General features: G+C 40.0%; 1 protein-coding gene across 7 annotated transcripts in view; it reads right to left on the bottom strand.

Moving 5' to 3' along the window:
- FAM184A (family with sequence similarity 184 member A) overlaps positions 1-25,464 on the bottom strand; it is a 207,400-nt gene that overhangs the window by 78,737 nt on the left and 103,199 nt on the right. For 6 of the 7 annotated variants that reach the window (XM_069974902.1, XM_069974901.1, XM_069974905.1 and 3 more), the window contains 7 exons: positions 16,452-16,664; positions 15,656-15,809; positions 12,234-12,361; positions 11,843-12,027; positions 8,631-8,777; positions 3,807-3,924; positions 3,424-3,528 (listed from right to left, as the gene is read on the bottom strand). In XM_069974902.1, the coding sequence (XP_069831003.1) occupies positions 3,424-3,528; positions 3,807-3,924; positions 8,631-8,777; positions 11,843-12,027; positions 12,234-12,361; positions 15,656-15,809; positions 16,452-16,664 (1,050 nt within the window). Of the gene's footprint in view, positions 1-3,423; positions 3,529-3,806; positions 3,925-8,630; positions 8,778-11,842; positions 12,028-12,233; positions 12,362-15,655; positions 15,810-16,451; positions 16,665-22,026; positions 22,095-25,464 lie in introns of those variants that run through there. The other variant, XM_069974904.1, reaches the window with a different exon arrangement.

Genomic DNA, 25,464 nt, shown 5'->3' with positions numbered 1-25,464 from the left:
TATGTGCCGCAAAAAAAGGAGAGGTACGAGTGCGGACCAGCATTTGCGGCACAGATCACTATCTTTTATGTAGTGAATTGTGGAGCACTACTGATGCAGATTCGCAGTGCAGTCAGCAATTGCGGGCTGCACTACGGAAGTGTGAATGAGGCATTAGGCTTCATTCACAAGTCAGTATATTTTTGCGGTGTGTCTGTGCCACAATTATGGTCATGTCATGTCTAGGAAATGTCTTTTTATTTTTTGCGGACATGTGAATAGGCACATAGAAACCAACGGGATCTAAATTTTCTGCACTTTTTTGCAAATTTTGTGGATGTGAATGAGGTCTTAGTATTTAAAACAACAAGCTACAATGATACAATAAATGCATAAAGTGTTTTAGCCCACAGGAACATTTACAGCCATGAGTAGTTATATTGTCAGCATGCTAAAGTGTAGCTATAATGCACATAAACCTGTATCACCTGCAGAGCTGAAAACACTTAGATGGCACCAATGTGCCTTCCCGATTCCCTAACTGTGCACTGTATTTACTGGATACAATTCATGGGCCAATGGGGGTACATAACATGGCTGTAAAGGCTGAACTAATGGATAGTACAGGTAGTTAGTGCTTTGTGGAAAACTAGGGATGCAGGCTATTGTTGATTGGTTTTCTAGGCTCTATGCTACAGAGTGGCGGTAGCCTCAGTACAATGTCATGAATATACTACTTTTGACTCCCTGTCATAGAATTTTGACTCCCTGTTAATGGAGAAGAAAAACCACTTATAACATGGAAGGGGATCATGGCCCAGATTTACTATGGCTTCTGTGCCAGAATTTATTCATTACAAATTAAACATTTATTACACACAGTGCAGCAAAGAGAGCAGCAGGATTCTGTTGGCCAAAGGCTGCCAAAGGGTTTGTTTTGATAACTATTAGAGATGAGCGAACCTCAAGCATGCTCGAGTCCATCCAAACCCGATCGTTCGGCATTTGATTAGCAGTCGCTGCTGAAGTTGTCTGGAAAACATGGATACAGCCAATGACTATATCCATGTTTTCCACATAGCCTTAGGGCTTTATCCAAGGTCAGCAGCCACTGCTAATCACATGCCGAACGATCAGGTTCGGATGAACTCGAGCATGCTCGAGGTTCGCTCATCTCTAATGACTATGACTATGTCATAGTTTGGGAAACGCCTGTGGCTCCTTTCAGTGGAACACTCCTGCTAGGCCTCATTCCTACATTTCGTGCATGGTCCGATGTGTTATGGAACAGTGTTTGGAGCTCCCAGCATCATTGTTTATTATGATGTTGGGAGCTCCGAATTAGTTTAAATCTTTGCGCTACTGTACTAACACAGCCACGGTCTTTACAGAGTTTAAAAACTAACAATAAAAATATAAGACTAACCATATCCTGTAATTTGCTGTGGGATCCTTTGTGTCGATACAGAAAGCAGGAAGCCCTGCTTGGTCAGGACCAGGGGACAGTAACATGGTTTGGCATCAGGGCAGCTGAGGTTTTTATTTTTTTCTATTTTTAGCCCAATCAGAACCCTTACACCACAATTTTTGGTGTGGGACAACTACTTTTGACACCCCTGTTGTTTTAACGTCAAATTGAAAGTAGATAGATCTATATATGTTAGGGTTATGTTCACCCTTTATATTTTGGCCCAGAAAACTGCCTTTTTAACGTGAGTTCTATATTAAAACAGGCCTTTGCACACGATAATTTTACAGTCATAACTTTTAAGGCTGCGTTCACACTACGTATATTTCAGTCAGTATATGTATAGTTCAGTCAGTATATTTCAGTCAGTATTGCAACCAAAACCAGGAGTGGATTAAAAACACAGAAAGGCTCTGTTCACACAATGTTGAAATTGAGTGGATGGCCGCCATTTAATGGCAAATATTTTCTGTTATTTTAGAACAACGGCTGTTATATTGAAATAATGGCCATTATTTACTGTTATATGGCGGCCATCCACTCAATTTCAACATTGTGTGAACAGATCCTTTCTGTGTTTTTAATCCACTCCTGGTTTTGGTTGCAATACTGACTGAAATATACTGACTGAAATATACGTAGTGTGAACGCAGCCTAAAGACGTAAAATTAAAGCGTACCTGTCGCAACAATTTTTTTTAAAGAAATCAACAGGGGTTGTGATTGCAAGCAATTTTGCAATATACTCACTTTATTTTTTTATTTTTTAGTCTTCTTTGTTTAAAGTGAACCTGTCACCCCCCAGTGCAGACACATATACTTACTGCTTTCACAAAGTCCCGGTCCCGGAGCCCATCCCGCCGCAGAGATATCCCCGTCCGAAGCTGTGCGCACGCTCATCAGAGATGAGTCAGACGCCAATAGACAATGACAGCTCCAGTCATTCTCTGGGGAGCGCGCCCACGCCTTCGGACGGGGATATCTCTGCAGTGGGATGGGCTCCGGGACCGGGACTTCCTGGAAGCAGTAAGTATATGTGTCTGCACTGGGGGGTCGGCCGGGGGGGGGGGGGGGGGAGGGGGGGAATGGGGGAATTGGGTGGTGTGACAGGTTCTCTTTGAAAAAACATTATACATATGACCACTAGGTGTCTCCCTTCCTGTCAAATTGTTTTTCATTGCTCCCTAGTGCTCCGATAAAAAAAAAAAAAAAAAGAGCAAACGCAGGAGGTCCCAGTCCTTTATGCACTCAAGGAAAGACACCTGTTCATCGTGCAGGTTGTATATCACCTGAGGGCAATTACCTTTTGCTAATTATACTGCATTTCCCCAAAAATAAGGCAGTGTCTTATATGAATTTTTGCTTCCAAAGAGGCGCTGTGTCTTATTTTCAGGGGGATGCCTTATTTTTGGGGGATGCTTTATTTTAAGCTATCCTGTAAATCCTCCAGTCTTATTTTCAGGGAAACAGGGTATTATCACATATACATTCTTATCAGGAGACAATGCTCTTTGTTATGTAACCGAGGTTTTGGTGCTGTGTGACAGGAGAGCTGACCATACAATGCAAGAACCCCTAGGATCCTCTGCTACTGAATGTGGACGCGCAGCAGCTGTATACATGTGCAGTGAGGAATGGCTGTCAATCAATACCAAGCCATGTCCCAATTGACATGGGACTTCCTGTGTTTGGTCTCTTTTTTTTTAACAGAGAAAAGACCAAATATCAGAAAATAGTAAGCATGGACCACAGTTTGACCAAACAGGAGACACATAGTGGCCAAATGTATGACGTTAATTTAAAAATAGAAAACAAAAAAAAAAAAATAGAGAGTATATTTGAAAACTGATTGCAATCATGACTTCTGTTGATTTCTTCAAAAAAAAAATTTTTAATTTGACATCTGGGGAAGAGTATATAATATATAATAATAATATATATGTGACAACCCACTGCAATAAGCACTGCATTACATACCTTTACTAGAGGATTTATAACGCCAACATTAGGACTTGCATTAAATACTTTGTTGAAGTTGGTCTCTCGGTTCACTAGTTCCAGTTGGTAGAACTTCTTGTCTTCCTGCAGAAATAAAAGTGTCATTCTGACTGTGTTTCTTTCACGCAGTTTTGCACGTTTAGATAATTGCTTTCAAAACCATCAAGTATTAATATTTTAAGCACAAATTGTTCGTTTGTAAATGCCGCTTTGTTTAATAATTTATCAGAGCAGCTATTATTTATAAGGCTCCAGTTATTTAAAGATCACTGAATTGTTAATGACAATGGGTCTATGGTGGTAAACACTTTCAAATTGTTTAGTTTAAGAGAAAAAAAAAAAAGCCCAGTAAAATGGCTCACAATCAGTTTCTTGATAAGCTGGTCCCGTTCTGCAACCATGTCCTTTAATTCAGAGATGATCTGCAGGTCCTCCGGTCTTGACTCTCTGTTCTGATACTTTTCCTCCATTTCTGTCAATCTTTAATACATAATACAACATGGTGATCCCTTATTCAATTTAATGTGGCTTGGAAACCAATGACAACAAGAACTGATAGAAGAGCACATATCTTATTTAGTGATTCAGTCCCGCGCTATGTTCACACAATTTGCGCCTGTCTTTTTGATAATTTACAGCTGTAAATAATGATCATGACCTTTGGTGTCAAAAGGACGGCTGCAAAACAACATTCTGTGAACATAGCCTTCAATAAGTCCTAACCTTTGTTACCCATAGAATGAGTCCATAAGCCAAACCTGGCTCCCACCAACCACTAAATGTCTGTTAGCATCAGTGTTAACGTACTTTTCACCCCTTAGTACACCGATCTGCCTGTCACCCATTGCCTCTTCATAAATATTCATTTGCCGCTCACCTGGAGTTACATCACTACAGATAGCTAGATGAATATTAAGATGGAAGTAGGGGGCAGATTGGCTGACTCTTCTGATCAGTTCGTTTATTTTGAAGTCCATAGTGAAATATAAACTGCACTTTATACAAAAAACCTTTTTGAGGTTAGTGGCTCTTAGGGCCCTATTACACGGCCCAATATTTTGGAGCAAGCGAGTGTGAGGTCAAGGCTCGGTTGATCCTTGTTCCCCGCTCGCTGTCTGTGCTATTACATGCACAGACATTAAGCAGGGAGGTGCAGAGGGGACCCCGGTGAGTTGCGGAAGGGGCTGCCTGGACGATCTTTAGATCTGAGTGCCCATAAAAGAGAGCGGCGACACAATAAAAAAATATGACAAGTCTTCCATCATTTCAGGAATAACAGCTAAATCAATACTCTAATGGAAGGCGAGAAAATCAAGAACGAAGATATGCAACAAAAAGATGCCATCTCCTGTGATGGTTGATTGCTCGCTCAGACGCGCTAGCGGCTTCTCTAATTGCTTGAACTGCAGCCAGATATTTGTGCACAGACAGAAAGATTAAGGGACACATTCTAAAAATGGAATTAATGTCTCAAATAGTGAAATGGTGTTGCTTCAGCTATAATTTTGTCTGCTTTATATTTGCATATGTGTATGGACCAGAGCTGGTAAAATGTTAGGTTTTACCATTGAAGATATGCTTTTCTATATTTATGTGTTTATGTATTTATGGCTGTATATACTTTAGCCATAACATTAAAGGGAACCAATCAGCACGACTGTACTGATATGGTTCCCTGCTGCCCAGTATAGCTCTGCTGTGCAGCTCCCCGAAGCTGCCGGCAACCCCTGCGGCAGTAGCTTTACAGCCGGGAAGAAATTGTTTTATTCCTCCCTACCCAGATGACTAGTTGCTGCCCCTCTCCCGTTGTTGCGCGGTGGAATAAAAAATATTCTGCGCTGCAATATTACTGCCACAGGCGTGGCTGATAGGTACGGGGAGCTGCACAGCGGAGGACCATATCAGTACAGTTGTGCTGATTGGTTCTATTTAAACAAATCTGCTTAAAGGCAAATTCCGCTTAGAATTAACAGGCTATTCGTAACTTTTCTTGCTCCCCCGATGTCCTCATACGTTTCTACAGTTCTCAGCTGAGCAATCCCGCCTACACATCCGATATAGACTCATGACAGCAGGCTGCAGCACTGTCCCGCTCACTGATTGGCTTAGCAGGCTGTCACTGACAGGCGGAGTCAGTCTCGGAAGTGGATGTGGGACTGTTCAGCCGGCGTCTGAAGATGATGCAGGAAAACACCTGGGGAGCTCAGAAATGTACGAATAGCCTGTTTGTTATGTTCTGCACCTGTACTATTTTACCAGCTGTCTAAGCTTGTTTTTTTTTTTTTTTGTTTTTTGAGCACATCCTACAGATGCTCGATTAGACTGAGATCTGAGGAACCTGGTGGCCAAGTCAACACCTTCACCTCTCTGTCATATTCTTCAGACCCTCCTGAACAATCTGTGCAAATCAGCTGGTTTGTGCAAAAATGTTTTTGCCAATGTTTGTCTGACAGGGAGCACACTTAGCATTAAACATTATAATTTAATAAGGGCAGGGGACATTATAGCTGTATGTGTACACAGCAGGGAACATTACAACTATATGGGGCACACCAGGGGACATTATAACTACAGTGAGAGCACAGTAGAGAACATTATAACCATATGGGGGCACAGCCGGGTACATTATAACTAAAGCGAGAGCACAGCAGGGAACATTATAACTATATAGGGGGCACAACAGGGGGCATTATTACTATATGGAGGACACAGCAGGGGACAAAATAACTATATGTGGACACAGCAGGGAACATTATAACTATATGGGGCACAGCAGGGGACATTATAACTATATGGGGCACATCAGGGGACATTATAAATATATGTGGACACAGCAGGGAACATTATAACTATATGGGGCACAGCCGGGATTAATATAACTATATGTGGACAGAGGAGAACACTTTTTAACTATATGGAAGCACAGGAGACTTTAAAACTATGGAGCACAGTCAGAATTACAACCATTTGGGGGCATTATACCTAAGTGGAATATTAATACTGTATCAGGACACAGAAAATTATTAGGAAATTATTACCATATGGTAATACATTCAGATGGAATCTGCAATGTTTTGCAAGATAGCAGCAAGTAATTTTAGACAGCTTAAAGAGACTCTGTACCCACAGTCTGCTTTTAATCCAAGATCTGCCCTGGGGTCTGTTCGGCAGGAGATGCTGTTATTGTCCAAAAAAAACCCAACTTTTAAACTTGTAGCCTTGTGTCAAATTGGCGTGGCCATGTGGTGAGAACACTGCACATGAGCTGTATCGTTAAGGCACCTGTGCTGTGTGCACACAAGTGATGAATAGGAAAAATCCTGCCTGGGGGCATTCCTAGTGATGAGGAGGGATGAAAGGGAGGTGCAATCCTAGGACATACACACTCTAGGCCACGCCAATTTGACACAGGGCTGCAAGTTTAAAAGTTGTTTTTAGGACAATAACTGCATCACCTGTCGAACAGACCCCAGGACAGATTTTAGATTAAAAGCAGCTATCTGAAGGTACAAGCGGTTTGGGAGGGTTAGAGGGTTAGGGTTACCAGTCCCCGTGCCCCCCATTGATGCGTCCATGCTCCGGCACCCCAACCGGCATCCTCCTGCTTTTCATCCTGCAACGTCACGACCCAGCTGATGGATTGCCCTCTCAACCAGTCAGTGACTGGGGGTGGGACACCGCTGCAGTCAATGATAGGCCGAGTAGGCAATCCATCAGCTGGGTCAAATACTTTTCCCGTGCCATACCAGGAAGAAGGGAAAAAATTACATACTGTGGGGACACAAAGACTGGTAAGTGGCATTTTTGTTTTTCCAAGAGTGCTTCTCTAAGTTTTATTGCAGCCTCTGGAAATAGAACAATATGACTGGCCCTTAGACCAGAAAGTCTAGGGCAGAGGTACAGAACGTGTTACCTAACATTGGAAATGGGGATATTACTACCCACCATAGTGCCCAGTAAGTGAGGTATTTTGTATCCCATCAGAAAACAGAGAAAGACCTATTTCTATTCCTCTATATTTCTAGGTTATTTTATATTTCCTGACATCCATTGTGTGTTGAGGGGAGGGGGGGGGGGGTTATATTTTACATTTTAAAGTGGTGACTGGTTACGGAACATATTTTATATTTCCTTGTGAATACTTGTGTGGTAGTTATATTAACTGGAGTCTACAGAGTCAAGATGAAAGAAGCAGATGTTTCTTTAATTGGTACCTAGTTATATATTCCATCATTTTGTTACTACTGATGAAGTTCTGGTTTTGGCAGTATGCACAGTGTAACAGCTGGTTGCCAAGTAGGTGACTGAGTTTGAAGCCTCTCTGGTGTTTGGTGATTATATGTAATCAGAAGGTTATCAGTTTGGTCCTCAACATCTGTCACATTGGTCAGGATTAATTTTGTAGAGCCGTCAGTAACAAGGAGGCAGTCACTGATGCTCACACCAATGGATAAGAGCATGCAATATAGCAAAACAAAACCTTAGACTCACAACACAATTTATCAGTCACAATGCTCCATAACTGTACTACTGACCACACTAACTATACCAGTCTGTCCGATGCCCATATAAAAGTAAGGCAGCAAACAGACCCCTAAAATGTCTGCCGGAGAACGAGAAATTCTGCTTTTCTGAAACTCCTGCTGCAATAGACAACTTTGCCTAATGATTTGGTAACTTACTTTGGTTTTCTGCATGCTCATCAGCTGCTATGTTTTACCTAGACATGCCAACATAACTAGGGTACCATAATATAGACATTTATTGTAACCATTTATACAGGCAACCATTAATTACTGAGAGGCACAGCAAGACTTGTTAGTAATAATTCAGCTATGTTCCCGTCCTGTTAGCTGGTTTTCAGGCAACAAAAATGTCTGACAATTGGAGATATTTTTTGAGCCTACATGTTTTGGCTGTGTTTTCAACCCTTTTGGGCTACAGCAAAAGGTATTCAAAATGAATTCTTTATCCATTAAATTCAATAAAAGTACAGCCATGAAACACATTTTGGGCTGCTTTACTGTCCCCTCCCCCCCCCCCCCAAAAAAAAAAAAAAAAAATGTGGGAACATAGCCTTAGTACTAAAGTGATGGAAATTTGAAGAAGAAGTTAGTTGTTAGAAAAAGTTAATAGCCGCCCTAAAGGCAATTTTCAAAAATGTATTTTGATATCCTTAAACTTACGAAACTTGTAATGCAGAATTTTTTTCCACGAGTATTGCCTGTGTCTTTGCAAATTCTGCCATTAAAACTTGCTTCTCTCTCATGTGAGCTGCTGTTAAGTCACTGACGTCTTCCTCGTGTTTCTTGTTTAAGTCTTGCTCATGTATCCTTTTTTCAAAGAAATTCGATTTGTATGCTTAAACATCTTTGAAAAGCATTATCACTTAACTGCTATGCATATTTTATTGATGCCTCGCATGAAATATAAACAAGCAAGCCTGTTCTATGAGCTGTGCAAACTACATTTATGTGGTGTCCTCAAAATACAATAGTCTTCTGTATTTTGTTACAGTAGTTAGAACCAATTGTTGCTAAAATGTATTCCAACTATTTATTATGTATTTATTGCAGCATATTGTGGCTTCTAAAGATTTTCTACTGGTTCAACACCAGCCACAACACGATGATAGCTGCTCCTCACCATTGGTCGATATGCAAACAGTAATGGTGCAGATAGAGACGGCCTGCGCTGTATCAAAACATAACCCTTCTATTGCTGTATTAAAAATACTGACTGACCTCTGTTCAGCTAGTCATATTAGATTTTCACACTACAAGTTTTGCCCTTCATTATTTAAAGGGTCTGTCTTCTGTGGAATATTTTTTTTTGTTAGAAGGTACCAATGTCACAATGATTCTGTCTGCAGATTAGCATTCAGTCGCAGCTGACGCTGAAAGATTGGGTTGTCACAGATAGGTCCCTCAGCAGGCAAGTTCAGTGCACAAGCCTTAGGCAGCATGCACATGTCCGTGATATACGGTCCGCAAAATAACAGACTGAACTCTTGACTTCTTATGGAACACCCTGCATCATGATTTATTGTGAATCCGGAAGCGTTATCCGTGATCCGTTCCGTTAAAAAATAGGACATGTCATTACTCGGAACGGATGCATGGAAAGGATTCCCCATGGAAATCAATGAGATCCGTGTTTTTCACGGATGTAGACGGATGTGACATCCGTGTTCATCCGTGAAAGACACGGATGTGATGTAATCAATGTAATTTAAAATGCTTTAACACAGATTCATGAAAAAAACGGACACGGATGCAAAACGGATGAAAAACAGACTGTTTTGCACGGATCACGGAGGTAGCTGTCGGACCACAATCACGGACCGGGAAAAACACTGAACGTGTGAATGCAGCCTTACTTACAGTAACAAGAAGTTTTAACTGTTTTGGAGCAGTCATGATGCCGAGCGTTCCATAAGAAGTCAAGAGTTCAGTCCGTGACATACAGTCAGCTTGCATACACTATATCATGGACTTGTGCATGCTGCTCTATTCTAATTGACCTCGTTTTGCCTGAACAGGATTCAGGCTGATCTGCACTGCACTAAAGAAGACTGGAAAATAAAAAGAACTATACATATTTGCTATCACTGCAATCAAATTGACCATCAGAATAAAGATAAAATTTTATTTTTACTCTATGGTAAAAAGTGTGGGAACAAGTGCAAAAAAAAAAGACACAGTTTGTTAGTGTATATATATATATATATATATATATATATATATATATATTTCTGGCCTTCCAAAAAAAAAAGCCAGAAAAGCTGCCTAAGATTATCTTGGTGTTTTTTTTCTGGCATTTTTGACTGTAGTTGTGGATGCCTTTATTTTTGCCTTTGGCGTGTATGAGATAAACAGAAGAAATTCCATTGAAATCTATGGCCACCATTTGCAGGAAAATTGCCAAACCCTCAGCAGAAAAAAAAAAGTAAGTATGGCATTTCCATTGACTTACAACTAACATCTGGGCGCAGGGTTTTTTGTAAAAATTTTGGAGTTAAACATCAACAAGATTTACTTACACATTTAAAATCTACAAAAAAAGTTTTTGGGGGATGGTGTTTCCCCATTTTAATGCGACTGTTAAGTGGCTAATAGGAATAGTGCTAAGAAATTGACAGGCGTACAATGTATTTACTGCAACCCAATGAGCTGCAGAGAGAATCATTGTGACAGGTACCCCAGAAATCACCAGGATCTGTGAGTAAAGTCATTTTCTCAGTAGCGCTGCTTTCCCCTCTGAAGCTATTTTCACACGTGTTTTAAGGAACAGCAATATTTAGAGATGAGCGAATCTACAGTAGTAACGAAGCTGCTGTTTTTGAACTCTTCTCCCTTCCACTCTGGGTGCCTGAAAATCTGGATGCAGTCTTGGGAAACTTCTCCCAGAACTGTATCCAGCTTTTCCAGGCTGCCGGACCGGAGTAAAAAAGCAGCAGCCTGAAAGCCGATGGCCAAGCATAATGAGGCGCTTTGCTTTGTTACTACTGTAGATTCATGGATCTCTAGCCATATTATCCATTAAAATACACCTATTTTACATTTGTTTTTTTTACATTGAATTACATTGAGACCAAAAATTTTCAGACAAATTATTAAAGCTGTAAAAAAGGTGATGTATTTTGGACATAATACAGCCATTGTATATGCATTTTTGGCAGGTAAACGTGTACAAATACTGAAAAGTTGGAAGCAAAGACTTGATTTTCATTAAATATGTGAAAACACATGTTAAAGTGTCCCTGTTGTTATAAATTAAAAAAGTCCAAATCAACAGTAGATGTGAAATAAAGCAAGTTTACAATTTACATTCATTATTTATTTATTTTAGTTATCATGGAAAACACGTCTCTTCCTGTTTTCTGCATTTTTTTTTCCAGAGTGAGATAACAGTAAGTCCAGTGTTTCCCAGGTCATATGCAAGCTCACAGAGAAGGAAGTCATGTGATTGATCTGCCTTCAGGAGACTGGACCTGGATTTCTGGTAAGTTCAGCTTTGTTTAATAACAAAAAAATAATGAATGTATACTGCAAACTTGCTTTATATCACATCTACTGTTGATTTAGATTTTGAAAGTTATAAAGACAGGGACAGTTTAAGCATGCCAATAAATGCAAAAATGCCCAAGCATGCATAAAAAATGTCCCACAATGCAATAAAACATTTAGTTTTGCTTCTAAATTATCATTATTTGCGGCCATAATGATCAGAATACTGCTATATTTTCCCCTCAAAAAATGTTGTGTGAACATACCTATTAAAGGATGAAGAAGCTCTAATGAGACTAAAGAAACAAATGTGGAATAAAAACCACTGTTAAATAATTAAATACATTTACTATAGTTCTCATCCATGGAATTAAGGAAATATACCGTACCTTATTTGCTGATTGGCTTCACTGCGTATTCGAAGAATCTCTTTCCCCTTAAATTCCAGCTCTTTAGTCAGGGTGTTGATGCTCTCATGTAGTATCAGCAGCTCCTTATTCAGATTAGAAACGTGTTGCTCTTGATGCTTAAGCTGTTTCTCCAGTTCTGATATTCGTCCTAAATACTCTGATTCCTATAAATAAGATATTATGCTTTAAATAGCCATTCTTTTACTCTCTGTCTGTTCCAATTCTTACAAGCAAGTCCATACAATGAACCCCTCCCAGTGCCATGGTTTCCATTAGAAACAGAAGCTATATTGCTGGTATGAATATGGCCTAATGCTGAAAACAGTCATAGTAGATGTAATATGTCCTTTTGGAATAAACTTTGTGATACCTGACGCCTGCTGAATTCTTTATGTCTCTCAAGTTCTGATGCGGAAGTTTCCATTTCCTGCTGGTGATGATTCCTCAGCTGGTCAATGGCTGCAGCATGCTGGTGATTGAGCTCAGAACGCAAGGATGCTGTAAAGCATTAACAATATATTACACATTAGCAATTTATTATAAAACTTCCAAGTTAACATTAACTGTAAGGCTCCGCTCACACGGAGCAAAACAGGCAGAATCCCACCAGCCTCCCTGTCATAATGACAGTCTATGGGAGGCTCGCCCGCCTCCTCTCTCCGTGCTGAAGAATGAACATGTTCATTCTTTAGCGCTGAAAGAGGAGGTGCGCGAGCCTCCCATAGACTCCCAATATGGCACGGAGGCTGGCGGGATTCTGCGGCGGAGAATTCCACCACGGAATTCCACCTGTTTTGCTCCGTGTGAACAGAACATAAGGCTAGGTTCACATTATGTAAAAACAACATATTTCATATCAACAGCCGTTGTGCAAACAATGGCCGTTAATTCATAAATAACAGTGATTGCTTGCAAAACAACGGCCGCTGTTATGAAATACAGACGTTGTTTTTACATAGTGTGAACCTAGCCTGAAGGTCGCCACAGGCCTGGTCCTGGTTCTGTTCAAACAAGCGTTCCACTAACTGCATTTTTACAATAGAGGAATCACCATGTGCATTTGTAACCATGCGGCTTGGGTACATGAAGCTTGTTGAACTGTTTCCAAAAATCCAGAATCCGAATCCATAGTAATTTGCATAAGATTGTTGTGTTTTGGAACCAAAATGATGTCTGTCAGAAAACGGCTGTAAAATGGGCAAATAAGATGTGTGGGAACATACTTTCTAGGGGGCGGGGCATGGGTGGAGATGGGCTGGGCATGGGTGGAAGGGAGGGGCATGTTATGGGGGTGGGGGAAACAGCATGTTCTTAGTGTGCATTCCAGTGCACGGGAAGAGGAACAGCAAGAGAGATGGAGCAGGCAGAAAACTGCATCAGAGGAGCAGGGCTACTATAAAACCACATGAAGAGTAGGTAAGAACCTTACATTGTTTAGTAGTTTATATATTTATTTATTTATTTATTTATTTAAATAAGGCTGCCAATTAATAGGTAACTTTATTCCAGATTACACTGGTCATAACAGGTTGTTTGCATTGAGGCAAATAGTGGAGTCTAGGCTTTAGTCTTGGCATCATCTATCCCAACTGATAATCTGCAGCAACCCATGATTGCCAGGACAGAAAAGAGAAAGCTTATGACTGCCTAAGGTGCTGTGTACACAATGCTCATTGAGCAATGTGTACACAGCAATGGGGAAGACAGGAAAGGTAAAAGTTGTTCATGCCTTCTCTGTGGTTAGTCCAGCTATCCCTCTAAGCCAATTCTCCTCTGCTGCAGTGGCATGGTCCCATGCACGGACGTTTAGGAAAATTCTTACAGAGTCACTTACAGTTCAAAAATCAATTCAAAAGTGGCCAACCATTGTGCTGTGTTATGCACAAGTCCAGTAGAGGAATACTAGGAGGATTAGGTCTGAATGACCTAAATTAACTTTATTTTTATTTTTTTTACGAATGAAGCAGAAATTACATGTAGAAACTACAGATGATTGCTGTAATTGACGCCGACTGCAACATTTTAATTGCTTAGTACTGGGAGAACAAGGTCAAATACATTGCAGTAAATTGGACTTAATGAATGAACTATGTACAAACATTGGGCCTCAATTTTAAAGTGTCACTGTCGTGAATTTTTTTTTTGCAGAAATCAATAGTCCAGGCGATTTTAAGAAACTTTGTAATTGGGTTTATTATCCGAAAAATGCATTTTTATCATGAAAAAGCAGTTTGAAGCTCTCCCCCCTGTCTTCATTGTTCTCCTATGGAGAGAGCTAAAGAAAAGACCAAAACAGGACAACAAAGAGTTAATCTACAAATCCCTCACTCGTTATCTGTTCTGACCATCACCAGTGACCTGTCTGAGCTCGGATTACAGCTGTCACCCAGCTCCGTGCCTGTAATCCTCTGTTATCTGCTTTCTGCTGCCGGCTAACTCCCTCCTTCCTCCTCCCCCCTCCCCTCTCCCTAGAACAGACAGAGTACGTCTCCTGCAACAAGTCACAATTTTCAGATTTTTCAGAGTGGATGAAAAAGAGGAAGGAGGGGGGGACCTGGGAAAAGGCTTTTTACATGCAGATAATGGCAGATTTGGCTAATAAACCCAATTACAAAGTTTCTTAAAATCGCCTGGACTATTGATTTCTGCAAAAAAAAAAAAATACGACAGTGACTCTTTAAGCCATTATGATGTTGGTTGTGTCTGTTTTTTGCATCAAATTCATAACTGTGGTGTGTGCCCTTAGTAAATCTGGAAGGTTTTTCACAGGACAAAACTAAAACCCGACCATCCTGCCACACTAGAAGTAGCTGGTTTTTAGAATAGAAAACCCATTAAAAAAATGATGGTTTGCTTAGTAAATCTGTCGCTTGTAGCAGATTTTAAAGGACACACCCACAATGCACCTACTTGTCGGTTTGTTTGTTTTACAAAAATTACGGGTTTGTTGGGCTTTTGAAAACATTGTGTCACAAACCTTTAGTAAATGTGTCAGAACACTAATGCGACAGGGGAAATGGACAAAAACCTGACAATTTGCTGCTGGAAACATGTCAGTAAATCAGCCCTATATAGTATGTTCTTAGCACTCATGGAATTTAAACATTCTAATTACGCTACATTCTCTCTTTTCACTTATTGTATTTTGCATTGTTCTTTTCCTCATCTTACCTTCACAAGGGCAAGTCCACCCATAGATGTGACCTTATAGAAGTCAGTGCTTTAACTGACGGTTCATTATGCAACCAGAAGAGGTCAAAGAAAGCGTTAAACCTGCAAAACAGGCTGTAGCCTACCCACACAGCCTAATTTGGGAACATTCGTCTCAATGTACTTGTGCATTTCAAACTTGGAATAAAGTGTCTACATATTTGGTGAGTGCCACAAATCTCTCTTTTTTTTTTTTAAATTCCTCTATTAGACTTAGGTGCATTTATTGACTGTTACTTCACTCAAATTGCAGAGCATCACACCCACTTTATATCAGAAACGTTTTTGCAGTACATTGTTTGCTCATTTTGACATATTTACATGGGGGTTGAGTTGCAGCAGTGCCAGCTGAATTCCTTTTGATCTCTAAAGATTGTTTTGTGTTATACCTGCAAATTTTGTATTTGCTACGGAGTAAAAAAGCGGAGTGACCATTATCTAAGAGTGGTAATTCCATAAATTTTGCCAGCAGCCGTGAAAGCTTAGTGAGACTTTCACTGCTAACCTCCATCACTGCACAAAATATGGAGTGGGATCATAATGGAAATGATGTAAGGTTTGTCACAACAGATACATACTTACCTAGCATGGCTTTGCCCTCATCTTCCAATTCAAAGCGAAGGGTTTGAAGTTCCTGCTCCATTTCCAATCGCAGCATGTCCATGACCTGTTTGTGAGCATCTTTTAAAGACTGCATTTCCTCCGAGTATTTTTGATGTAAGCGATCTTCCAGATCCTGTGAAGCAGAATAAAGATATACAGCAGGAGAAAATAACCCGTACGCATCTTGAGCTGAAAGATAAATTGCACATAAAGAGACAAGACAAGAAAATTGCACAAATTGTCTTAAAGAGCAGAACAGAGTGCTTTACCGCTAGGAAAGCAATCTTCTACTAAAACCATGCATTTTGTCAGTGAACATACTTTTTTTTCCAAGTAAAACTGGAAATATTTCATAAAACCGAATTTCCTTTCAAACTGACAGCGTTTTACCACTGTGTAACTGACATATACGTAATGGACATTGTATTGCCAACGCTAACATGTCTATGTCACAATGACATTTCATACCTGATCACTCAGGTTACTCGTATATACAACTGTAAGGCTGCAAATGGAATTTTAAGTCCAATAATTCAAGTTTTACCAACACTGTATTATACAGTTATAAACTAAGGCTTTTATCTATAATAATATAGAATTATGGTAAATGCTAGAATAAAGGTGAACCCCCTGCTGGAATAATACCAAGCATTTTCAATATAATATATAAAACCTCCAAGGGAGGAGGGGTGCAGTAGAAGTCGCCTTAAAGAACCAGGCTAAATAGAAACTGTTAGTACATATAAAAAGGGGAAAATGATAAAGTGGCACTTGCTTTTTGTTCTTGATCCTTTGCCTCCTCCATACTTTGGAATGCTATCATGTGGGCTTCCTGCAGCGACTTCTGTCTATGCTGATGCTCCTCTTCCAACTCCTGAAGCTCTCGAGTTAGACGCTGTCGCTCTTGACCAAATTGTGACTGCAGCTGTTGCAAAGCATTCTGGGACTGACACAGCTGCATCTCGAGGTTCTGTTTTAGCAAGGAGATCTAATGCAAAGCAAAAAAAAAAAAAATTCAGACAAAAACAGAAAAAAAAAAGAAGTGGAAGAAAATCTGCAGTGATTGCAGCTGTACATTTACATGTAAATGAACATTAGTTTGTCTTTTCAGAGCTCGTCTTCTGTCAGCAACCAGTGGATTAACTATATTAAAATCCCAAATAATACTTGCATTGCTGCTATTTTTACAGAAGAGAGAGCTTTATAAGTCATGGCTATTAAAATCAGCATTTTGCTGCTGAACCAGCTGTTCATTTGGTGTTAAGCTTTGCTTAATTCATCTATTTCATGCAAAGGAAAAATGGTAGTATGTAAATTAACTCTAGGGACCCTTACCATAACTCCAAACAATCCTTAAAGGGGTTATCTGTGCAGTAAAAATATCTTTTATAAGTTGATAGCGTCAGCGAGAGAATAAAAAAAACATCACACACAAATCATTCCATTTCTAAGAGTCGAAGACCCCACACTGATCTTCTGTTTTTGGTCTTGCCCCTCTATATGGACTATGGGAACGTTTAAAGACTAGAGATGAGAGCAAGTCTACTCGATCTGCATCTGAATACTGGTGGCTGACAAAGCTGGATGCAGCCCTAGGGAGTGCTGGAAAACATGGATACAGCCATTGGCCATAGTTTGTATCCTGATTTCCTGAATTCCCTAGGGCTGCATCCAACTTTGTCAGCCACCCTTATTCAAATGCAGAGCAAGCGGTCTTCGAGTCATGCTCATCTATGGTAGTAGAAAAGACATTTGCCTGACACTGCTTACCTCTGAGTCACTAGCTCTCTCACCTTCCACTGATGTGTATGTGCCATTCTTCCTGACAACTTCTTTGTAAGACTGGCCCACAAGAAATTACTAATATATGATGACACCACTGGTGAACAAAAATCTATTCTTCATTGCTGGATATCCAACTACCGACCACCACCACCACCTCAATACATCATCTCCGTGAGAAGCTTATATTCCTTTTCTGTATGTATGGATTGAATAGAATCCTTGCTATCTAAGGGGAATCAAGTCAAATGTTTTTTTCTTTAGAGATTATAAAGTCAGATTTGGCATAACTAGCTGGCCTACCGAACAAACCAAAGCTGGTGGAAATCCACTCCAACTGGGATGACTCTCTTAAGCCTTTTTCACACGCTCCGTAAATCTGTCTGTAACTTCAGACAAATTTAGAGCCTACTGATTTCTATTGGGCTATTCACACTATCCTTAGTTTTACAGACCCACAATATGTTTAGCAAAAAAATAAGACATGTCCTAGTATGGGCCATAATTGTGGCATGGATTAGCCAATAGAAGTTCACGGGATCGGCCTTTTTTGAGGACGTTACACACTCCTTTTTCTTTTCTGTAAACTCCCCCTTTCCTCTATTTTTATAGTTAGAATGTTTAATAAAAAACGTTAAAAAAATAAAATGAGATGAGACTTGGCAGTGATGGCCCACTTAGCCATTACCTAACTAAGGTGGGACATCGCTGGACTAATCACTGCTAAAACAAGCTTAAAGTGACACTGTCACCCCCTATTTGCATTTTGACTGCTCTCCACAGGTGTAAAGGGTAAATGTTACAACTTTCATTACTTATTTTATATCGCACCTCATGGTGCTTGTTCTGGTAAAAAGTAGTTTTTATCACCTGTGGATTGGTATATGTGGGCAGGGCCTCGTGGCCTATGTGCCACATCGCTCCGCCCCTAGCGCCACTTAGCCCCGCCCCCATCTGTGAAGTAATCGCCGAATAGGCCCCGCCCCTCAGCAGCCATTGGAAGGGCCAGCCTAAAGCTCTAGGACCCACCCACTAGATTGTCCCACACCAATGGCCGCTGAGGGGGCGGGGCCAATGTGGCGATGACGCCCCCGGACGGGAGCGGGGCTTAGTGGCACTAGGGGCGGAGCGATGTGGCACATAGGTGGCGAGGCCCCGCCCACATATACCAATCCACAGGTGATAAAAATGACTTTTTACCAGAACAAGCACCATGAGGTGTGATATAAAATAAGTAATGAAAGCTGTAACATTTACCCTTTACACCTGTGGCGAGCAGCCAAAATGCAAATAGGGGGTGACAGTGTCACTTTAATGCTAGACTCACAAAAGAGGATCCAACAGGAAAGAGAAGTACAAGTCCTTCTTTTATATCTTACATCCCATTTGAATCCAGTTTTTGTCACAAAGACTGCAGTGGCAGTTTTCAAAAAAAACCTTCCATGTGTGAAACAAGCCTTAGTGTCTCCCATGTGTCTGTGGACTACAGCCGATTAGTCTTAGTGATTGGCCACTGAACTCAAACACAAAACTCTCATTCTCCTTGTACCCTTCTAGAGCAGTGTTCCACAAGTAACATAGTAAAAAGGAAAACATAAGGAAACCTTATGGTCTTCCCCTCTCCCTTTTGTTGAGACCTGACCCTCCATTCAATTGTGATGTACAAGGGGCCTAAGACAACAGTACAAACAGTAAAAAACAACTAATGTTTTGCTATCTTTAAAAGTGCAAGCCAGGACCAAAATATCCAGAAATAATTTAAAAATATGTTAAGCTCCATCTTCTCAAGTGTTGTTTTTCCTGCTAAAGTTCTAATAGTCAGCATAAAGAAACAAATAGGCACGTTTAGGCCTGAAACCCATTAGAATGGCTACACACCGCCTTTCTGACTCTGTTGCACAGTTTCCATTACAGTATGTGTATTCCTGACATGTGATCAACCACGCTTTTCTGTACTTTAACTAAACGGTATATATTGCAATTTTCTTTTTTAGAATGTAAGTCAATAGGAAATGGATTCTGCTTTATAATAAACAGTAACGTCCATTTTTACCATCTGTTTAGATATGTTTTTCCTTTTCAAGTATCTAAAATACATAAATTGTACAGAAATCGAGCCTTAGACTTATGCTGCAAAGGGGTCAGGTATTTTAACTTTTGAAAATAATTTAATAATTGAAAATAATTTAAATTCTGCATGCTGAATCAAAGATATTTGCTCTTAGATTAACCAGAAGTAATCCAAGTAGTCTCAAAGGGTAAGATTGAATTGTTTGATAAAAAAAAAATACCAGGTTTCTGAAAATTAGCACAGCTATTAAAACTTAATAATAATTTTATCATTGATGATACTCAGGGCTGATTGTAGGTTTTCCACTGCCTAAGGTGAAACCTGAAATGGCGCCCTCCATTTTAACCATAAATCACCCTGGTCATGCACTACCATCCATCCTTGGTGAGGACAAGACAGAAATTTTTTCAAAGTTTCCAATTCCACCAGTGTGTAAACAATTATTCAATCTTGATTGCTTTTTCAAGAATAAAAAAAATACATAGAGTCAATGCATTGTGACTACTCATAATGATCTTATTCATGGTCACCCTACCATTACACACTGTGCTCCATTTAAAGGGGTAGTGATCACTTGTAGAGTAGTTATGCCCGAAGCATATAACAATACTTGCAAAGTGAGTTATGACATCTTTGCATTCTCTGTCTGTGTCCAGCTAGATTCGCAGTTCATGGGGTCAATTAAGTCAGTGGTGTGCCAGTATAATTTATGGCCACTTTTTTAAACATAATCTGAGCAATTAACTCATTTGGCCTCATGGCAGAAACAGCCCTAATAATAATTTTTGTTAAAGGGCACCAAAATGAAATAACCTAATAAAGAATATCAAAGGGTTTCTGATCTTGATAACAAATATAAATTTCTAATATTTCTGGAAGTGCTCACTTTAAAAGGTTACTGATACTTCTGCAGCCAAGAGAAGGGCGGGAGCATGTTGCAGGAAATGACCAATAGCTGCCCAATGTTACCGATGTTGCAGCGACAGATATTGGTCAGATATTGGCCATAGGCTGTATCCATGTTTTCCTGGCAGGCCTAGGGTTAGATTTAACTCAAATGCTGAGCATTTGAGTTGAGAGAACGTTGCTGACATATTGACAGGTCAGCTGAACACTAATTAAAGGAAAACTCCGCTGCTGCTGATAAAAAAACAACAAAAAACTGAACTGAAGCTCCAATTGGTGTTTTCATTTTTTCTTCACTTCCTGGTTTGGGGTTTCCCATGATGTCTCACGTGATGTCTGACTCTGTAGAACTGTTAGATGGCTTACAGCTTGCTCAGCCAATCAGATCTGAGCAACCTGAGTCATCTGACAAAGGAAGGCTGGCCTAACAGGGCTTAGACCAGTTTCCCTCTTGATAATGTCATTGTCACAAAATGGCTGCCACAGAGCAGCCAGGGGTCAACAGTCATTAGATAAGAATGAGTTTACTTCACTTCCTGGTGGGGGGTTGAGGGGGCTAAAGATAGGGAAGAGGGGCAGATAGGTGATTGAAGCATATTACAAAGTAATATAACTTTGCAATGTGTTTCAATTACTGGGAAAAAGCTTCTCACCAAAGTTGTCCTTTAAGTAAGTTTGAATCCAACTGCCTAATCCTTCTCTCAGGTGAGAATAACCTTTTGCCAGTCCCATTGAAATTAGCAGGTTTAGCCAACATTAATCTAATGTGTATGTCTAGCTTTCATGCATCGCCCCAAACTATTATTCAGCAAGAATCCATATTTTACCAATAATCTACGGACACCTAAACTTTTTTCGACCCATAAAACAGAATTTAATGAGACAAGAATGTCTGGTGGAAAATATATTGCAATAAGAGAATTGACTGGTACAAATGAGCGTCTGAGAGCTATTTATCAATGCCAGTCCTCTACTGCCTGCCAACACTGCAGAACAAATCTGTCACAAAAATGAAATCCCACAAAAAGCAAGTCGTTTCCCTAGACAGCAGATTTTGTTTTCTATCAGCTACAATGGTTGAAAGTCTGTATGTAAGAGGACTGAGCATAGCAAACATGGCAGCGTATCAAAACGGGATCCACTTAATAGAATTTAATTGGTTGTCCTACTAGTCGTAACATCTTTTTTGAGTGATACAATTATGAAATCTTTCCTGTCCGTTTTGTCTGCTTTGTCTGCCCTTTATTGGATTAGACACCATGGGAAAATGCACAGTAATTGCTGACTCGCTTGCTCGGACCAATGTTTCAGCTGATAAGGTCAGAATGACCTCAGGCTTCTTCACTTATTTGTTTTCAAGCCTCTCATTACATCAAAACTTTTCCTGTTTTCTCACTAGATCATGATATACCATGATGCATCATTTCATCCCCACAATATTACATAATGCATAAAGCGAAACATGCATTTACTATACCAAAAAGGACTATAGATCATGCTTTAAAGGTATTGGCCTTAGTTCTAAAGGCAACACACTGCTCCTACTGAATTCTTACTTATGTCATTGAAGCTATGTAAGAATTATGTGTACCGTTTATAGATTATGTTGTAGTGGAATCTAAATCATGCTTTCTAGCGAGCCCTGAACACAGCCAGCCTTCTGTAACATCACAAAGCAAGTGCTGAACTTACAACTGCCAAAGCGGGATAATGGAACTGTAACATCTAATGTATGCCGCTGTACAATCAATACCTTCCTCTGCTGCTAATCCACTTTCACCGAGATTGATTTCCAATAGTTCAATGGCTACCGATTAAGGACAGCGTTGTGCATTTAGACAGTAAACCTTTAGCAAACTACTGAATGGCAGCAAGCAATCTGTAGATAAGCTGCAGTGCAAATGATAACACAAGCATGCCTCCATGTCAACGCCGAAGCTGACTTACATTACTGATGGATTTATGTAAAGCTTCACCCAGAGAGTGCCGCTATGAAAAGATCACAAAAAATAAAGGAAAACATTGAGGAAAACACTAGGGAAAAGAAAGGGGACACAGAGAGAGAGAACAGTACATATGCACAGATAACACACGCATGACATATGTCAAGTACATAACAAATTGGTGACTTTTACAATGCAGTGACTATACACACAAAGTCACCTGTCATAAAAGGCTTAACATAAACCTTTTATGGCCCATTCTGATTACTTATCATATACATATAACATGTCAGGGTATGGCCTCATGGATTTGTTGTAGACATTTTTGTATGCATCTTTTTGCCCATCTAGTAATAAATCATGTGAGGACATACCTATACTTCAGCAACTGTTCCATTTATCTTAGAATTTGGGATTCAAATTTGAAGGGTTCCTATGTAAAAATAACTGCCCAAATGGCCAAATACTTTGGGGGAGATTTATCAAACATGGTGTAAAGTGAAACTGGCTCAGTTGCCCCTAGCAACCAATCAGATTCCACCTTTCATTTTCCAAAGAGTCTGTGAGGAATGAAAAGTGGAACCAGATTGGTTGCTAGGGGCAACTGGGACAGTTTTACATTACACCATGATGGATACCCCCCCTTGTGTGTATTTATTTACCAATGCTACTCTCTTATGCGAATTCTACGATATCTCTATGTATAGATGTATGAATCCTGTTCATATGGATATGGCATCCAGAAAAGCCAATTATAACTATAGAAGAGCAGGAAGGCAGAGCACAGGACCCAATATAAATTAATAAAGGACAGCATGGAGTGGTCATATACACCTGTCCTGGACCTCTGTAGCCTCTGCACAGCCGGCCCAAGTCCTCTGCTAGACTCCTGATATCTTCTAAGATCTCCCAATTTCTGTGACATCACCGCACCAGAGGAACTACTGTACCCGCTCAGCCAATCAGTGGCTGCAGCTCTTTCATGCTACAGTGAGTTGAAATCTCAGGAAACAGGAGAAAGAGGAGACCAGCAGAAGACTGTGGTGTGGTTATGTTTATATCACCCCCTGTTCACCTTAATTTTTTTATTTTGCTTAGACAACAGTTTTTAAAATAAAAATGTAAACAATAGGTCGTTTTCTGGTTACATGTTCCCTTTAACACAGTACTTTATATTAGAAATGTCAAGCACCACACGTTTCATGTTTAATCCATATTTCTATAATACCCCATAGAGAACTTCTTTGGTTCACCTTGAACAACCCATGCTTTACGTCTGTTTCCCCTGACAATGAGCTGAATGAGGAAAATCCCTCTCCTGGGAGCCTTGGCAATCTGATGTTATTGCCGGGTGAATTTACCACTAAGCATTCATTTTGCTGCAGGGAAAATGAAGCTTTAGACGGAGCCCAGTGAAATCAATAGACCATCCTTGCAAAGCAGAATTCACCAGGTCCTCCAGAGCAAGAGCTTCTCATTGTAAGAAGAATTCTGTTCTGTGTACTAGAGGGACTTTCCTGAGCAGGGTTGCCCTTCTATTACCGTCATATACCCTTTAAGCATATGAAAAGCTGACACTGTTTTAAATTAACTCAAATGTTTTTAATGTCAACTTTGATCATGTTCCAATTATATGTGATTCCAGCTAGTTCTTCTCTAAATTCTCTATCCATTAACATAAAAAGCGCTTTTATTAATAAAAGATAGTGACATACATAATATTAATGATTTCCTAAAGAGGTTAACTGGTAAAGATTAGTAATCCTAAAGAAGAAGGGCAGAACAGATTAATAAAGCACGTAATGTCCTATTAAAGGCGGCAATCACACTATATGCCGTGCATCAGATAATAAAAGTGATATGTTGACATGTAAACAATACCACAATTACTACAGAGTTTCTTAAAAAATAACACATACCCCAAAAATAAGACCTGGCTTCATTTTGCTGTCTTTTTGAAATAGGCTTGAAATATAAGCCCTAGTTAGCTGACCATTTCTCTGACACTGGGTGACTGAGCATCGGCCAATCAGTACCAGACTTGTGCCAGAGGGACAGAGGGGTACGTGGGCCAACTACAGAGGGGCTAAGGACGTATAAAGTATGAGGATTACTTGCAGAGGGAGATGAATACAGTATGGGGGAACAACTACAGAGGGGGAGGGAGGTAAACAGTATACTACAGGAGAACTTACAGTATAGGAGCCTAATAACAGTGGGATATACAGTATAGCAGCTAGATACAATATAGAGTGGGGATATAGTGTAGGGGTATACTGTGTTTCTCTGAAAATAAGCCCTAGCCCCTTTTTTCAGAGAAAGAACATTTATATAAGACCCTGTCTTATTTTTTGGAAGAAACAAGGTAGGTGCATTTAAAAAAAGGTAACAAAGCACACATGGTTGGTTTTGAACTGAAAATATATGAATATCAAGCACTTGCAAAATATACAGAAGAAATGCTACACTGACACAATGTGTAAGGACATACAGTAAAGAAGCAAGGCACTTGTATGGGTGTGGTTTGGGTATACCACTTGTTTTTGTTCCCTGTTCCAAATGCAAGAATACAAGAGTGGCTGGAGGACAAGGCATGATCAGGCATTACATGGTCAGTAGTGTATTTGGATTCTTTGCTCTCCCTCTGTCCTCATGGAGCCCGATCCCACTGTGCAGCACTTCATTGTGTTGATGTTGGCACAAGGAATTGTCACTTGTTGAGGCGGGACAAAACTGCAGCCAGTAATTGGCTAAGCAGGTGATTGCTCGTGCCAATACTGACACCAGGAAGTGCTGTGCAGGGGAACCGGACTTTGTGAGAATGGAAGCAGTGGGGAAGTGAGGAACTTTGAGTTTAGGATTTTCTTCTCTTTTGTTCCACTATTCAGAATACAATTATTTAGAAAAAAAATAACAGAATGGAAAATCAAGTTCATTTTTTTTGCTCAAGTTCATTAAAAGGGAACTCCAGGTAGAGGTTAAAAAATAAAACTTCTGCAGAAGCATAAAGCATTACTTACCTATCTATTCCAGTTTTGAAACTACCAAAAACAGGTTCCAGAATGCAATGCTTTCCCTCAGCTGTT

Source organism: Dendropsophus ebraccatus, chromosome 6 (assembly GCF_027789765.1).
Source record: "Dendropsophus ebraccatus isolate aDenEbr1 chromosome 6, aDenEbr1.pat, whole genome shotgun sequence".
Taxonomy (NCBI): domain Eukaryota; kingdom Metazoa; phylum Chordata; class Amphibia; order Anura; family Hylidae; genus Dendropsophus; species Dendropsophus ebraccatus.
This window is presented reverse-complemented; position numbering and strand designations above follow the sequence as displayed.